Raw genomic sequence first — 17,593 nt, forward strand, 5'->3', positions numbered from 1 at the left:
AAAAAAAAAAAAAAAAGAAGTGTATGCTATGAAAAAGAAACAAAAGCAAATCACTATACAATATACAGAGTATCATCTTCCTATGATAATACTATAGGCACTGGGTGCTATGGAGAGGTAACTGGCAAAATACAGCAGTAAAGTCAAGAAACTGCAAAATGTTCAGTTTGGCTATCCAGTACAGAAGTAACCAGAGAGGAAGGCAGACACAGATCATGAAATGGCATGCTAATTATATTAATAATACTTCTACAATAACCTTCCTTAACCGTTACCTTTATAAATTGTTTCTGGTTTACCATGAGCCTGGTAAATAGATAACCAGGCCTGCTGGTAAGACGAAAATTATTTCCAAACACCTTCCTAGGAGTAAAAATCACTTGAGGGCAGTAACTTTAGAATTCATTACTACTGCTACACAAAATACGTTCAACATGAGTTAAAGCTTATCTCTGCACTACACACGAGTGTGCTAATATTCTTTACCACTATGATGAAGCATGAAGTGCAGAATCAAGGAATATTCACTGAATGCCTCCTGCAAATCAAGAGTTGTTAGAAGACAAAACATGGATCCTGCCCTCAAGGAACTTATTCTAGTTTAAAAAAAAAAATGCAAAGTAGCCAACTATAAGATGATGTCTTAAATGTCTGAATACAGGTAAAAATTAAAATAGAGGTAGGAGCCTTGAGTTTATCTGAAGACAGATTTCATAGGAAGAAGTGTATTTCACATTCCTGACTCCTCACTCAATCTAAGGAGTTCTTTCACCACTTCAAAGCAATTCTCTTAAAAGTCTGTTCCTTTACGTAAGTTTCATATTCTTTTTGTAATCGTAAGCTTATAATTTGCAAGATACCTTTGAAGAGTGTTTTAAAAAGCTCACCTATCTTCAACTATCATACATGAAGCAGTCTGCATGAGGAGCACTCTTATAAACTGCTAGTACAAGTGGCTAGCTTGGCAAACAGAGATCAGGGACTCAGGTTTCCTCTCCTTAATTCTTTGTTCCTTTGGAAACTTAAGATTTCAGTCATATATAAGAAAACAAAAACAAAACTCTGACAAACCCTGGCCCTTGTGCTCATAAGTTAGTAATTTTCAAGCATATTCCTCTCCTATCCACAACAATTTCCTTCGGTCAAAAGCTCCATTTGTCTATAAAAAGGGAGGACCAAAAAAAACCAAAACCACCACCAATGGAGAAAAGCTATATTCAAATGCTGTCGTTAATACAGATCCAGGACAAAATGATAGATGGGCTTGAAACCAGGTGCACCCACTGGATAAAATCACATATAATCATTTTGTGTGTCCATGTAAGGCAGAATTCTAAGAAGGCCTCCAAGATTCCCACCTCTGGTACACATCTCCTGTATAATCCATCCCTCCATGGTGTGCAGGCAAAACTATAAATACAGTGGATTTCATTTCCATGGTTAGGTTAAATTATATAACCTAATTATATGAATGCATTCACAGAAGTGAAGGGATTTAAACGTAATTAAGATCCCAAGTCAGTTGATTTTAAGTTAATCAAGGTAAGCCCAACTTAAAGAAAGCTCTTGGAAGAGGAACTGACCCTTCCTGAAGAGATTCTCCTGTCAACCCTGCAGGCAACCACTATGTTTGTCAGAAGGCATACGAATGGGGCCATGTGGCAGAGACATGAGGGCACCCTCTAGGAGCTGAGAGGGTCACCAGTTGACAGCAAGACAACGGGGACTTCAGTCCTATGAACCATATTGAACCAACAACCAGTAAGCCTGGAAGAGGACATCAAACTTCTCATGACATCACAGCACCAGACAGGTAAAATCCCTAACAGAGGGCCCTGCAGCTTAACCCAAATCAAGATTCCTGATCCATGTAAACTGTGGGATAAGAGATTCATGTTTTAAGGTACTAAATGTGTGGTAATTTGTTACACACAATAGAAAACTAACATGACATTATGTATCGAATAGAACAGAAATTGCTGTACCACACCTGAAGAAAGTTTCTTCTCCAGAGTTTCAGCTGTATTAATTTGATGAAAGATATAAATTAAGACATTTTTATCTAAGCAATACAGCAGTTTTTAAAATCTGATAATAGCTAACTTCATGCTAGGAACTGAATTAGCTCTCTGATCTTTACACACTGCAAGTCAAGGTTAACTGACTTGCTTAAAGCCACGTATCTCATGAATACCAGAGCCATAATTTGAAGCTAAGTCTACCTGGCTCTAAAATCCATGCTCAACCCACTAAAACACCTTTAAGAATTTTAAAAGTACCATTCTTGGGGCACCTGGCTGGCTCAATTACAAGAGCAAGTGACTCTTGATCTCCAGGTTTGAGTTCAAACCCCATGTTGGGTGTAGAGATTACTTAAATAAAACTTACCAAAAAAAGTAACATTCTTTGTAATCTAATTGGATTATAAAAAAACTATTCCACAGTCTATTTTAAGTATTCAAAAAATATTTCCTTATAAATTATTTCTGACATAACTTTCCACTATTTCCCTCAATCTTCCTCATTTAAAATTACTTAAGATATACCATATCTGGAAATTGATACAATTGTATTCTTCTCTAACCTGGCAACTGTTGAACATTACAAAGATACAGTCACTTCAGTCTTCACTCAGGATGCAACCTATGTTTAAAAAGTCCTGCCAAGAAAACATCCCTGAGACCTGATTAATCTCCAACTCCCTACACTTCTCATTTTTAATGTTTATTTACATATAACTATATGACTAATTCACCCAGCATAACTGAGAAAAGCACCTGTTTGACAAGACTAAAGTCACAGAAAACAGTTTAACCTTTTAAGCACCAATATGGTACTATTTTAGGCCATCTTTTGTTTAATGTGGCCTTTCGCCGTGTGGTAAACCGTACTATAACTAACGATTTAAACTTTGTCTTGAAGAGTCTATTACCAGTCATGGTACTAAAAATAACAGAACTTAGGTCCAGATATTGTCCCAGAACTTGCTTCCTCCAAAATCACTTCTGATGGGAGCTTCCTTCTTCGTTCATTTACATTTTTCTCATATAGGTGAGACAGAAGATATGCAGGTACATGACCTCTAGGCCAGCGTTAAAATAATCTACTTTCTTCAAAATAAATTGCTATAAAGCCAAATAGTCTTCCCCAAAACAACCACATTACTCTCCAAGGGGGGGGGAGGCGCGGAGTTCATTGTTACTAGCAGCATACCAACTGGTCAAAAGTACTCAAATCACAGCCTATTAGAAGAGGGGAAAAAAAAAACAAACCAAACCAAAATAAAAGATGAAGAGTCAGATGCTTAGTGTTGACTCCTCCAAGTCTTCCTCTAGGTGCAAGTCTGGGTACCTAAAAAACGAAAAGGTCAAATCCAAATTATCTAAAAATCCACATATTCTCACTGCTTCCATGATGGCAAATGTTAATCTCCTGGAAAATAATCAAGTAGATTTTATTAACTATTTGAACAGTCTGAATCGGTAATCTTTCATCTGATAAATTCTCAGGTTATACTCCAATATGGGAATACCCCAAAATAAGGGAAAAGCCACATGCACAAATACGTTCATCACAGTACAGTAATAGCAACAATTTAAAAAGGGAACTAGAAGTAACCTAAATGTTTAACAAATAAACATTTGCTAAGTAAAATAATGGTAACATGCTTGGTGGACTACCATGCAGCCTTAACCCATTCAAGAACTGGTACTATCTACTGAAGGAGGATCACTGCTGTTCAGCATTGGGGCAATCATTTTCTAAAACAAACTATTATTTCCATTCTTGAGTTAAGGCAAACAACAAACTGGGTTCATGTCTTTCTGGAAGGACAACAGAACAAGGTTTGGTGAAAATAGCTAAAGGCTCCACCATCCTTTCCCTAACCCCACAGTCCCATAAATTAATCGGCGGGGAGTGGGGGGTTGGGGGGTGAGGTACATGCAATAAGGAGGTCTCTAACCATAACATCTACTGAGAAGGTGGACATAAAGGTTAGAAAAATAAGAGTTACAAATTTTTTTAAGTTTTCTTCTTTCCCTTCCACATCCAGATTTGCCGGAACAAAGATTATTCTCCCAGCAAGAAGTACTATTTATGCTGGTAACCTCTTAGCACAATGCTCTAAAGTATCTCTTCAAGATTTCTCTCTTAAGAATTACACGGATTTGGAAAGTATCTAGACCATGACCAGTCCAAATCAATATGAAAAATTTATATAAATATATATTTGAAAAGATAAAGTGTGACTAGGCTCTTTACGATTATTAAATAAAATTCATAATTAATTCAAATATTTATTGCACGTCTACTATGTGCTAGATGCTATGAATACATGGGGAAAAAAGAAATTATTCTTGCCCTCAAAGAGACTGTCTGATGAGGGGCAATTCCACAAGAACTAAATGAGGAATAGGGCCCTCTAACATAAAGAAGGAAAAGGTAAGGTGCTGAAGTCCTTAAAAAAGGAACATGAAAAGATGTAAGAATAGTGGAAAAACTGAGACTGTGTAAATGGCCCCTCTTCTTCTGTTTGCTCAAATTTCTCACTTGTTAATTTACTATACAGAATTAAAGCATTTGCTTTATCTCCTCCACAAAGGCAGTCACTTCAAGAATTTAACATTTGCAGAATGAATGAACTAGACCAAAACTATATTCAAATGTGTGTTTACAATCTGTATACTCTCCAGAGAAAAATAAAACAAGCTGAGTTAACCAAAACAGAAGTGAAAACATGCCTGATATATATGGTTAATAAGAAAATAACAAAAAAAACAACAACAACAAAACTAGTAAGTAGACCCAGACACTACACAAAAACCAGCAAAGTTAATTACAAAATGACAGTGGCCTAAACAAAACAGGCAGCACAGGAGAAACAGATGGAACAGACTAGAAGACAAAGATCTTTCCATACAGATCATTTGAGATTTTTATTCAAGGATTTCTCATCCATACTTCCCACCCACAACCTTGAAAAAAAGTAAAAATGAGCACAAATAGTCTGGCAATGTAACTAAAAGGTTCATCCAAAGCTGTTGGAAGAGAGACAACAGATCTACATTCCACATTATGATGCTAACAGATTCAGTTATGTCTAACTATGCCATCCTATGTCTACCCTCCCTCAAAAATCAGGTTGTCAACATTTACTCATATTAATACTTGCAAACTTAGTTCAGCTATAAAAACAGGATGCGTACATAAACCACAATAAATACAGAAACAAACTACCTTCCAGAATCAGAGAAGATATCAGAGGTGGAGGGACCACAGACATCATTTACATCCAACTTTCATATTTTGCAGATGAGGCCCTATGGCCCACATGGCCAGTTTGTGGTAAAATTCATTTAACTATAGCCTTTAAAGTCTACCAAATCTCTTAGAGATAAGTCTCACAGAAAATTATGTTAATCAACTTAAGATTGAACTCCTGTAATGAATAGATTTAAGGTTTAATATGTTTTCAAAAAGAAACATTACTCCAATAAGTTTACAAGTTAGAACTGGAGAAATAAGTATGTGGAGAGATACAATTCTCATTTAAAAATCCAGTTCGTAATTTCATCTTTTGATTGCAAGTATGTCCCAACTTCACTGCAACTGATCCAACAACTATATTTGGTCTTGTATTGTTACTTCTATAGAAGTCCTATCTCTTCCTTTCCAGTATGTTGTCTGAAGACAGGAAAAATTTTACTTTGATCCCAACTGTCCTTAGATTTGTTACGTTTTGATTTCACAAAAACTGTGCGAATGGATTTTTAACTTGAGCCTAGTTACCTGGGCTGCTTGCTATTGAAAGGAACTGAAGTAAATGTACTAACAACAGCACCTATAATCAAGGTCAAACAGGATCCCAAAAGGTTCGCAATTCTAAAGTAACAAACCGCTTGTGTATGAGTTGCATACACTTAAATTTTCCAAGTGAAGTGCGCCACGTAAGAGAAGGCAATTCACATGATGCCAGCAATGACATATGTTAAGTATTCATTTCTATTTATGGTGGAAAAATTAGCATACCCAGCTTTTGTAGCACAAAGAAAAAATTATGTCTTACAGGTCCTACACACGGAAACAAAAACTTTATTTTCTTTAGTTCTCTAATAATTTGAAAAATTCCCAGTACAAAACCAACCTCTCTCATTCTTCAGCCCTGAGAAGAACTTCCATGCCCTGAGAACAAACCGCAGCCTGTCCAGAAACCCGCAGAGCAGAAGGACGCGAAAGGACCCTTCGGAACGGGTTCCGCGTTCTCCTGGGTGACATCATTTCACCTGCGCCTCGGCAAAACGGGAGGGAGCGCGCGCGAGAGGCCATCTGCCAGGCGGCGGCGGGCTGGCGCTCCCGCTGGCTGCACCCACACCTCCACGCCGCCGCCACGGGAACAAAGAGCGCCGGGCAGCCGCTCCGCGCCCCGCCAAGCACCGGGCAACCACACCTCCTTCTGGTTGCCGGGAGCGGCCCCCACAGGCTCCCAACGGCCTGCAGCTCAGACCGTCCCGCCCTCACGCGGGAACCAACGGCCGCAGCGGCCAGTACCTGCGAGGGGAGGCTCCGCCCTGCGGGGCTGCTCCCGCGGCTCCTTGCTGGGCCGCCGCCTCCTATTGTGACCGCTCGCCCAGCCAGCGGCCAGCTCGCCAGCTCCGCCGTTCCCGGGCCTCCTCACTCCCGGAACCCGGGCTCCGACCGAGGCGCTGTCTCGGCGCTTCCTTCCTCCCGGCACCATCACACGGGCCGCACCAGGAAACAGCTGCACGGTCAGAGCTGACAGAGTCGGCTAACGCCTCGGGGGCTCCATCCTCTCCGCCCCCGGGCCCTAACTGCCGGGGCCGCGGCACGGTCCCGCCCCGCCGCACCCCGCCTCGGTGCTCGCGAACACGGCGTGCCGCGCCGGCGCACTATCCTCCGCTGCGCGCGCAGGCGACGCCCCTCGCCGCCAGGCCGCAAGATGCGCGAGCACGCGGCACTCCCACTTCTCGGTTTGAGGTCGCTGCCCGCCTCCCCACCACGTCCCCCAACAGGAACAAACCTAGCGACCACAAAGCGCGAGACCACCAGACGCTCCGCCCCTTTCCCCCTAGGCTCGGCTCCGCGCGCCGAGCCCCCTTTGTTTCCACCCCGCGGGGAAGGGGGGGAGGGGCGGCGCTGCGCGCGTCCGGGCGCGCGACTAGGACTAGTTCCGGCAACAGAGCCCGTCGCACAGCGCCCCTGCGCAGCGCAACCCCGCCCTCGCCCGCCTCTCAACCCGGGCGCACAGCAAGGCCACCAGCTACTGAACCGGACCCTGGGGCCGGCAGTGTCTCCCAGTTCGTACACATCTCTCCCTAAAGTATGGTTTCTGGGCCATGCCTCCCTTCTCCAAAACTCGGCAATCAAACAGTAACCTCACTCAATTCACAATATAGTATGTATTCATGTGGACCCAGAAGTGGAATTTTTATTAATGTAGAAGGAGGTGATTAGTCGAAGGTGTCTCACAAAGAAACAAACAGGTTGGAACCCAACGTGTCCAACTCTAAGGATTATTAAACCTGACAGTTATTCAGACCATGCTGAGCATGGGAATGAGATGGGTACAAAGAACGTAGCGGGCAAGCTGCCTGTCCTGATCACATTTGAGATCTAAAAGGGAAGACAGACATACCATAAAAGCACAATAAATGCAAGGAAAAGACAGCTAAGTGGTATCTGAGGAAAAGCGGGCCATCAAGGGGGCATTATGCAAGAAGTGGGCTGTATGCAGATAGGAAAATGGTTGATGCCATCAAGGATGGTGATCATATTTTAGTGTAGTCCAATCAGCAAAAAAATCCAGGTTCTAGGGGCGCCTGGGTGGCTCAGTCGTTAAGCGTCTGCCTTCGGCTCAGGTCATGATCCCAGGGGCCTGGAATCGAGGCCCGCATCTGGCTCCCTGCTCGGCGGGAAGCCTGCTGCTCCCTCTCCCACTCCCCCTGTTTGTGTTCCCTCTCTCGCTATGTCTCTCTCTGTCAAATAAATAAAATCTTAAAAAGAAAAAAATCCAGGTTCTAGTTCTGGCATTACTTCCACCAGTCTCCTTCCTGCTCTGGGCCTCAGCTGCCTGTAGTAGAAAATTAAGGAATCAGACTAAACTGATGTTCAAGGATCTTCTGAATACGTATGAATAACACTGTATGGTAATTATTTGTGAACATTTGTCTCCCGTATCAGACGGAGCACTGGCTCTCTGTTTTGGCTCTTGGAACCCCAAGGTCCAAACCTACAGCCTGAAACACAACAGCAGGCGCTTAGCAACTCTGAATCAAAGTTCCAGCAATAAATCACAAGCTTTTACAATTCCTAGACAAAGAGAAGCTAGAATGATATAACAGGCCCCAATAAATACATCCCCTCACCCCAGGCCCACACCCCCATTATGTAGTCCTTTTATCTAGCTGACTCTTCCTCCCAAAAGGCTGTCTTCCAAAGCAGCCAGTTTGTGGGTGATTACATCCAAACTGTAAAGTTTTTTTTTTTCATTTCATGACACAGTCATAAATCCCAACCACACTTTTAGATGCATCCAATGCAATCGATTTCTAACTTGAGTCCCTCATAATTCCCCATCTACTGCTGTAGATCCACCTAGCTTCCAGCAGAACCTCAGCTGCACAAGCTTCCTTACATAATCCAGACCACTCTGAAACCACTTTTCTTGTATACTTGGATATTAGCTATGTGATGAGAGGAGGAAAGGAAGAAAAAAGTTGGGAAAGGGAAGGGAAATTACCATTTGAGAGCTCTCTAATCAAAAGAGCCAGATTCATCAAGTGCTGAATCTCAGCAGCAAAAATCTATTACAGTCCTTCAGGGTTTCCATTCCTTAAGCTTAATGTGAATCCCCTTGGGCCTCAGCCAATCCTTTGTGAGGCAAACTCCATGAGAAACCTTCTCAAATGATTAAGATCTTAGCTACCTAGGCTCTTAGGGCTTAACCCAAGAAGTCTGCCTAGATGTAAACAATAATCCCACAACTCAAGGTTGGATAGTTTGAAATTTGTACTGCAATTTCTTCTCTAATTGATTTTCTTCACCAGAAAATCTAGTATCTTGCTAATAAACACCCAATCAGTGAGATAGGCTTTAAGCTGGGCCACTTCTGACCACCCAATTGGCAGGTGGTAAATGAGAACAGTTGCTCAACCCCAGTCCACCTAAAATTTTATTTGGTGTCTGTTCAAAAAGGTGCAAAGCCTTGTTGGAGTGGTGTCCAGTAAAACTTTCTGTGATAGAAATGGTCAATATCTGCACCATCCAAAAAGAGGCCACATGTGGCTGAGCACTCAAATGGAGGCTAGGGCATCTAATGAATTGACTAGGATCAATTTAAATAGCCACATATGGTTAGGGACAGCACAAAACTTGTAGGCAAAGTAACTGATTGTAGCAAGAGCTTTTTGAGACTTCTGACTCCAGGACTGCTCTTTAAAATCAATTTTCACAACAGAAGTAAAAACTGAATGACTACTAAAAACTTCTTCCTGATGTACCCAAGTACGTCCCCTCACTTCTAAAATAAAAATATACCAATCACTGCTTACCAAATAGGAAAATATTAAAATTCCTTCAAATATGTCTGGTCATTGGGATTATTTACTGTGGTGACGTACCATTCTAATACATGGGAATAACACCTGAGGTTTTGACTGGGCTGGGCTGGATCTAGAGATGAATCTTTACAATACTGATCTTCAATCTATGAGCAAGATGCATCCTTCTATTTACCTGAGTCACCAACTTCTTTTCAATATTGCTTTACATTTTCTATACAAGTCTTACATATTTCTGTTCTTTGGTTTATCCCAGGTTTTATATATAATTACTAATTCTAAAAATACATATAGTAATATACATGTATATTATATAATTATATAACTGTAATTTAATTATACATAACTCTAATAGTGTATCTTAAATCTTTTTGAATTTGCTGTACATATAATCCCATTGGCAGATAATAATGACCATTCAATTTCTTTCTTTTCCAACACATTTTTCCTTTTCTTTGTCTTGTCTTACTGCATTGGCTAGGACTTCCAGCGCAATGCTAAACAGAAACAAAGAGAACATGCACTTCTGTCTTATTCCCAAACTGGAAAACTTCCAACATTTCACCATTAAGTATGATGTTTGTGATAGGTTTTTTTGCATATCCCTTTAGCAATTAAGAGAGTTCTCTTTTATTTCTAAATTATTAGAAGTTTATCATAAAGGAATGTTTAATTTTATCAAATTTTCCTGCATCTATGAGATAATCATATAATTTTTCTGTTAATATGTGAATTACATTGACTGGTTTTGGATGTTAAACCAATTTTGCATTCCTAATAAAATCCTGTCTTATTATATTACCCTTATTATATATGTTGGATTTGGTTTGCTAACACGTTGGTTAGGATTTTTACATCTGTGTTCTTGAATGAGAATAACTGTTATTTTCCATTTTTGTAATGTCTTTGTCAAGTTTTGTTACAAAGATTATGCTAGCCTTAGAAATGAATCAGGGAGTGTTCTCTTTCTACTCTCTAGAATAGTTTCTGTAAGAATGGTGTTATGCCTTCTTTAAATATTTGGTAGAATTTGCTGGTTATTTTTTTTTTTAACATATAATGTATTATTTGTTTCAGAGGTACAGCAGGAAGGGAAAAATGAAGAGGGTGGAAATCGGAGGGGGAGACAAACTATGAGAGACTATGGACTCTAAGAAACAAACTGAGGGTTCTAGAGGGAAGGGGGTGGGAGGATTGGTTAGCCTGGCGATGGGTATTAAAGAGGGCACGTTCTGCATGGAGCACAGGGTGTTATATGCAAACAATGAATCATGGAACACTACATCAAAAACTAATGATGTAATGTATGGTGATTAACATAACATAATAAAAAAAGAATTTGCTGGTTAGCCAACTGAACTTAGAATTATATTTTTTTCCCTTACTTTTTAAAGATTTTATTTTTAAGAATTCTCTGTACCCAATGTGGGGCTCAAATTCACAACCCTGAGATTAAGAGTCTCATGCTCCACGACTGAGCCAGCCAGGTGCCCCTATCTTTTCCTTATTTTTAACAAAGGAAAAACAACTATAATGTTAGGATAGACTTAAGAAAGATCTCATACTGAAACTCAAAATCTGTTTCTAGAAAACTAACTTCCAGTCTTGTGAATTTGAAGAGTTCTGCTGGAAATACATTTTTAAGCATACTGCATAAACAATAAGCACAAATAAATTTTACATAAGTGATAAATAGTCTGCCAAACAGTAAATATAAAATTTGGTTTGGTGCTCAATTTTGCATTTCTAAGACATCACAGACTATCTAAACATAATGATTATCTGAAGGACCTTTATACAAGAGAGGTGACTCTGAGGCTATAGGCTTTCTTATTCCTTTACACACTCAAGTAAATACATATTTACATGGGAGAATGATTAATGCTATGTTAGAACACAAAATAGAGGCCACTAACTCAGCAGTAGTGGTTGGGGTTGGAGTGACATTACAGTCAGGAGACTTGGCAATGGATATGATGACAGCACAACCCTATTCCTGACAGTGTTAACAGTGGGAAACTGCTTCTTCATTATAAAGGTCACAGACTCCCAGCAGGAAGGTCATTCTCTACCCAACACCTTTTTTGGCAGGTCCCAAAAGTGTACAGCATTTTTTTTCCTTTGATATTTTTCCTCTGTGTGTGGTTCTTCAGCATCTGGACAAGTGATTCTTTATCTGTAGCTCTTCAATCATGGGTTTCAGCATTTTAAAATAAGAGATGCCACTCCTTCCTTTTTTGTGTATTCTCTACCAGCCAACATTCTTTCAATATGGACATCACTGATAACAAACAAAAGAGAGATGGGACCTGCTCTTGAGGGGCTTACAGTTTAATGGGGGAAACAGACATTAAATAAATACTGTAAAGAATTGTGATAGAAGTGTGTAAAGGAACAAGAAAGCCTATAGCCTCAAAGTTTCCCTCCTTCCACTATAACCAGCTAAAGGGATCTAATAAGATGAAGCTACATAGTGGAAAGGTGTAAGGCCTAGCACTATTCAGGCTACACATTATCTATAACCATGATAAGACTTGATCTAATGCAAAACATCAGCATAAGCACTTTTCACCCATAAGTGTTACTACCTGTCAGACTGGAAAGGTTAATTATCAGCAGCTACCAGCGACAGTTGCCAAAGACCAGAAAGGGGCAGCAAAGGCGCACCCAAACCCAAGTCCCCTGAAAGCCTCTCACAATAGAGCCAGCTTTGGGATGGAGGAGTGGGCAGACTGCTGTTCCCACACTATAGGTGAGAGATGCCGGACACTGAACCGTGACAGTTCTTAGGGCAGTGAAGGTGAGAAGGGGCTAAAAAGCAGAACCAGGTGAAAGGCCATCAGCCAAGAAAGAGTTCAAGACAGAGGAGTAAATAAACCTGAGTGCCTAAGATAAGCTGAGTCAGAAACAGGAAAAATAGTGACCGAGATATCAAGCCAGAAATGGAGAGGCAAGAGTGCAAATAAAGCATGCACTGCACATCATGGCATATTCAATCTCTGGAGCAGGATAAATGAGAAAGAGCAGACTCTAAGGCATGACCTGCCTTAATGCATACCCTTTGAAGCAGAGATCTTAGCAGGACCTTGCTCATTCCATTCTGGCAAATAGGGCGCATCTTGGGAACAATTCTAATTGCCATGATTCTCATTCTAAATTGATCCGGCAGCTCAATCTCAGGGCAAATCATATGCTAATACTATAGTTTAAAAAAAAAAAAAAATCCACTGGACAGCCCCAGGCAACGAAAAGAGTTAACCACATACAGATCTAACAAAAGCCTGTTGTTTCATTGTTAGAGATGAACCATCTATTATTTTTTACATAAAGTATTATAATTTAGTTTTTTTCTTCAGTGTTTTGATATTATAAAAATCCAATGAATATTCTCATACAGACATACAGTTTGACCTGCATTTGAAAAAATATCCATGGGGGCCCCTGGGTGGCTCAATCGGTTAAGCATCTGACTTTGGCTCAGGTCATGATCCTAGGGTCCTGGGATCAAGTCCCACCATCAGGCTCCCTGCTCAGTGGGGAGTCTGCTTCTCCCTCTCTCTATCCCTCTGTACTCTCTCTCCCTCTCAAATAAATAAATAAATCTTTAAAAAAGAAAATATATCCATAAAGGTAAATTTCTAACAGTGCAATTGCTGTTTCAAGGGGCCTTTGTTTTTTAAATTCGAGAAATATTGCTAAATTGCCTGCTAAAAAGTTGCACCAATTTTTATTCCAACCAACAGTAAATAAAAGTAGTTCGGAGTCAACTCTGAAGAGGAAACAGCAGTGTTTAAAGGCATCCCCTGAGGAAAGATAGGTTAACTATCATTGCAGTAGGCCAAGGACTAGGGAGAGAAGCCGTCAAAACAAAACTTGGGCCAGGATACTCTGAAAACAGTCATATTTCATACCCAGCTTTAAATTCTCTTTGTTTTAATTCCCTGTTAAATCCCTGACCCTTTACTATGGTCTTACTAAATGCAGTAGCCTAGGAAGTGAGCCCAAACTGGAGCCAAAGTGACACTAGTGAAAGTAGCAGCACTTAGAAAAGCTGGTGACCAACAGGTCCTGAGTCAAAGGGCTAGCTAGGAGGGCAAGCAGCCTCCAGAAAAGATACCTATGGCATCCCAGAAACACCTGGAAAGGAAGGCCCGCTAAAACTGTCAACTGCAGCTACAAGGAACAAGGACTCCAATCATTAAGAATTAGACACTGAAGTAAAATATGACCCCAAAAGCCAGTAAACATGGACTATACTTATTGTAAGTGCTTCAAGAAAATAAATAAATCATAGTATAAACACTGGTTAAGAAACAGAAAAGCATACACAGACAACTAGCACCTTCACTTTGGAGATCATGAAAAAGCATTTGCTAAAAAGGGACATGGTAATGAGAGAGGGACTTAAATGGTCAAGATGAAAGGAACATGAGAATGTTCTCTAAGCAGATCAGAACACAGGAATATCTTGTAACTTTCACCATGTTTAATGGAAAACAGAATTTCCTGTAGGGAATGCTGGTGGAGCTCATGTGACTGCATAGTTGATAACCTTGCTCTGGATGATGCCCCTGGCTACTGAATTCTATACCCTGCATTCGTGAGGTGTGGCCAGCTCACTGAAAATGCCAGTGTCCTCCTGGTAGCTTCCACTGATTACATACGTTGAAGACACTGACTAACCAGGGTGGTTTTGCAGTGTGATACATGGCACATCTCTACACACCCTGTACCCTCTGGCCCAAGCCACACTCAAGAGGCCATTTCCAAACTTTAAGAAGAAAGTGTGTTACCTGAGCAGATTCACAAAAAACAGAAATGATCACCTTAAATAAAAACCCTTAAAGCAGGACAACTCTTTATAGAGCAGATAGAAAATTTAAGCTCCCACAGAAGTTTATTTATCTCTCCTCTGCTTACTTGTTCCTGTTATGAGAGTGTCTTATAAATAAAAACAAATTAAATTTAGTAGGCAATGACATTTCAAAAGCCAAAATAAGAATGCGACAGAATAATCTCAAAACACCTATCATTACAATGTATTTCTTTTTTTTTTTTTTTAAATGAGAAGTTTTTTGTTTTTTTTTTTTAAAGATTTTATTTATTTATTTGAGACAGAGAGAATGAGAGAGAGAGAGCACATGAGAGGGGGGAGGGTCAGAGGGAGAAGCAGACTCCCCGCCGAGCAGGGAGCCCGATGCGGGACCCGATCCCGGGACTCCAGGATCATGACCTGAGCCGAAAGCAGTCGCTTAACCAACTGAGCCACCCAGGCGCCCGATTACAATGTATTTCTAATCACCTCAGATAGTCCACAGTAAGGCAAAGAGAGAATCTATTTGAAACACCCTGCATCACATAATACCATACAGCTCAGAAAGCACAATATAAAATTTAAAAACTTTAAGAAAATGTAGGGATATATCTGAAGATATTCTGGAGACAGATTTCCTAGAAGTAAAAGCATTAAAATACATTTCAAAGGACTATACCAATAGACTTGGTCCCAAAATAATTTTAAATTTCTGAATGGGAAAAAACACTTCATTAAAAATTAAAAGCTGGGAAATTTTTTGCAAATATGACAGATGATTAATGTTCCTATACAAAGTGATAGGAAAATAGGAACATCCCAAAAGAAAATTATGCAAAGGACAAATTTTTAAAAAGCAGTAAGTGACTAAGGAACAAATGAACGTATAAAGAGTTATACAACCTCAGTAGTAATCACAGAAATACTCATTAAAACAATTAGAAACCATTTTTCATCATTCACAAAGTAACTTGACATTATGGATGCTATTCAATGTGAAAAGGAAGCGAGACAAGTATTCTCATATGGAAGCATAAACTGATGCGTATGTGTGAAAAAATATACAAAAAAAGACAAAGGCTGAAAAAAATGTTCATATCCTTTGATTCAATTCTACTCTAGTAATCCAGGCTTAAGAAATACATCATTCAAAACGTATTACATAGCTACAATAATCAAAACACTGTGGTACCAGCATAAGGATAGATATACAGATCAAGTGAACAGAATAGAGAGCCCAGAAATAAACCCTTGCATATATGGTCTAATGACCCCCAAAGGGTCCCAAGATAATTCCATGGGAAAAGAACACTCTTTTCAGCAATGGTGTTGGGAAAACTAGACATCCATACGCAAAACAATGAAGACAGACCCTTACTTTACCCTATTATACAAATATTAACTCAAATGAGTGAAAGATCTGAACTTAAGAACTAAAACTGGGGGAGCCTGGGTGGCTCAGTTGGTTAAGCGACTGCCTTCGGCTCAGGTCATGATCCCAGGGTCCTGGGATCGAGCCCTCCATCGGGCTCCCTGCTCCGCAGGAAGCCTGCTTCTCCCTGTCCCACTCCCCCTGCTTGTGCTCTCTCTCTCAAATAAATAAATAAAATCTTTAAAAAAAAAAAAAAGAAAAAAAAGAACTAAAACTACAGAACTTTTAGGGTAAAAACATAGGGGAAAACCTTCACGAGACTGGGTTTGGCAATAATTTCTTGGATGTGACACCAAAGCGCAGGCAACAAGAGAAAAAGATTAATTCGAATTTCCTCAAAATAAGAACTTAAAAAAAAAATTAATTTATTTCAGAGAGAAAGAGGAGGTGAGCACATGAGGAGGGGGAAAGGTAGAGGGAGAGAATCCCCAAGTCGACTCCCTGCTGAGCACAGAGCCTGAAGTAGGGCTCAATCCCATGGCCCATGAGATCATTACCTGAGCCGAAACCAATAGTCGGATGCTTAACCAACTGAGCCACCCAGGCGCCCCCAAAATAAGAACTTCTGTGCAAAGGACACAGCCAACAGAGTAAAAGGGCAACCTCCGGAATGGGAGAAAGTATTTGCAAATCATCTGTCTGATAAGGGGTTATACCCAGAATATATAAACAACTATAATCAAACAAAAACCAAACCTGATTTAAAAATGGGCAAAGGTTGGGGCGCCTGGGTGGCTTTTGGCTCAGGTCATGATCTCGGGGTCATGGGATCGAGCCCGGCGTCAGGCTCCACACTGGGCATGAAGGCTGCTTAAGATTTTCTCTCCCTCTGTCCCCTCAACTTGCTCATGTGCTCTTTCTCTAAAGGGGGGGGTGTCTTAAATAGACATTTCTCCAAAGAAGATAAATGACCAATAAGCACATGAAAAGATGCCCAACATCACTTATCAGTAGGGCAATGCAAATCAAAATCACAATGAGATACGACCCCACACCCAATAGGACGGCTAGTATTAAAAACAGTAACAACAGAAAATAAAATGTGTTGAAAAGGATGTGAAATGTAAAATGGTGCAGCCACTTTGGAAAACGTATAGCAGCTCTTCAAAACTCTAAAAATATAAATGATCCAGCAATTCCACTTCTGGGTATATTTCTAAGATATATTTGTACACCTATGTTCCTAGCAGCATTATTCACAAGAGTCAAAATGTGGAAGCAACCCAAATGTCCACCCATGCAGAATAGACAAAATGTGTTATATACATACAGTGGAATGTTATTCAGCCTTTAAAAGGAAAGAAATTCCAACATTCATGCTACAACCTGAACGAACCTTGACAACACTAAGTGAAATAAGCCAGTCAAAAAAAAAAAAAAAAAATGGGGTGCCTGGGTAGCTCAGTCGGTTGAGCATGGGAATCTTGGTTTCAGCTCAGGTGGTGATCTCAGGGTTGTGAGGGGAGTCTGCTTGAGATTCTCTCCCTCTGCCCCTCCCCCTGTGCATGCTTCCCCGCTTTCTCAAATGAATAAATCTTAAAAAAGAAACACAGGGCGCCTGGGTGGCTCAGATGGTTAAGTGTCTGCCTTCGGCTCAGGTCATGATCCCAGGGTCCTGGGATCGAGTCCCGCCTTGGGCTCCCTGCTCCTTGGGAGCCTGCTTCTCCCTCTGCCTCTCTCTCTCTCTCTCTGTCTCTCATGAATAAATAAATAAAATCTTTAAAAAAAAAAAAAGAAACACAAATATTTCATGACTCCATTTATATGAGG

General features: G+C 40.4%; 2 protein-coding genes across 6 annotated transcripts in view; both read right to left on the reverse strand.

The window, feature by feature from the left end:
• The window catches only part of GNE (glucosamine (UDP-N-acetyl)-2-epimerase/N-acetylmannosamine kinase), a 326,114-nt gene that overhangs the window by 113,245 nt on the left and 195,276 nt on the right, over positions 1–17,593 (reverse strand). The gene's annotated exons all lie outside the window — the stretch shown is intronic.
• Positions 1–17,593, reverse strand: part of RNF38 (ring finger protein 38) — a 68,178-nt gene that overhangs the window by 42,931 nt on the left and 7,654 nt on the right. For 2 of the 5 annotated variants that reach the window (XM_081803180.1, XM_081803181.1), the window contains exon 1: positions 6,550–6,918. The exons of 1 other annotated variant lie outside the window; for it this stretch is intronic. Coding sequence is in view for 1 of the 4 variants with exons in the window: in XM_081803179.1 (XP_081659305.1) it covers positions 6,146–6,154 (9 nt within the window). In the remaining 3 variants the exon portion in view is untranslated. Of the gene's footprint in view, positions 1–6,145; positions 6,472–6,549; positions 6,919–17,593 lie in introns of those variants that run through there. 2 more of the 5 variants (XM_081803184.1, XM_081803179.1) reach the window with 2 other exon arrangements.

Source organism: Leptonychotes weddellii, chromosome 14, assembly GCF_054177405.1.
Source record: "Leptonychotes weddellii isolate Sample4059 chromosome 14, ASM5417740v2, whole genome shotgun sequence".
Classification (NCBI taxonomy): domain Eukaryota; kingdom Metazoa; phylum Chordata; class Mammalia; order Carnivora; family Phocidae; genus Leptonychotes; species Leptonychotes weddellii.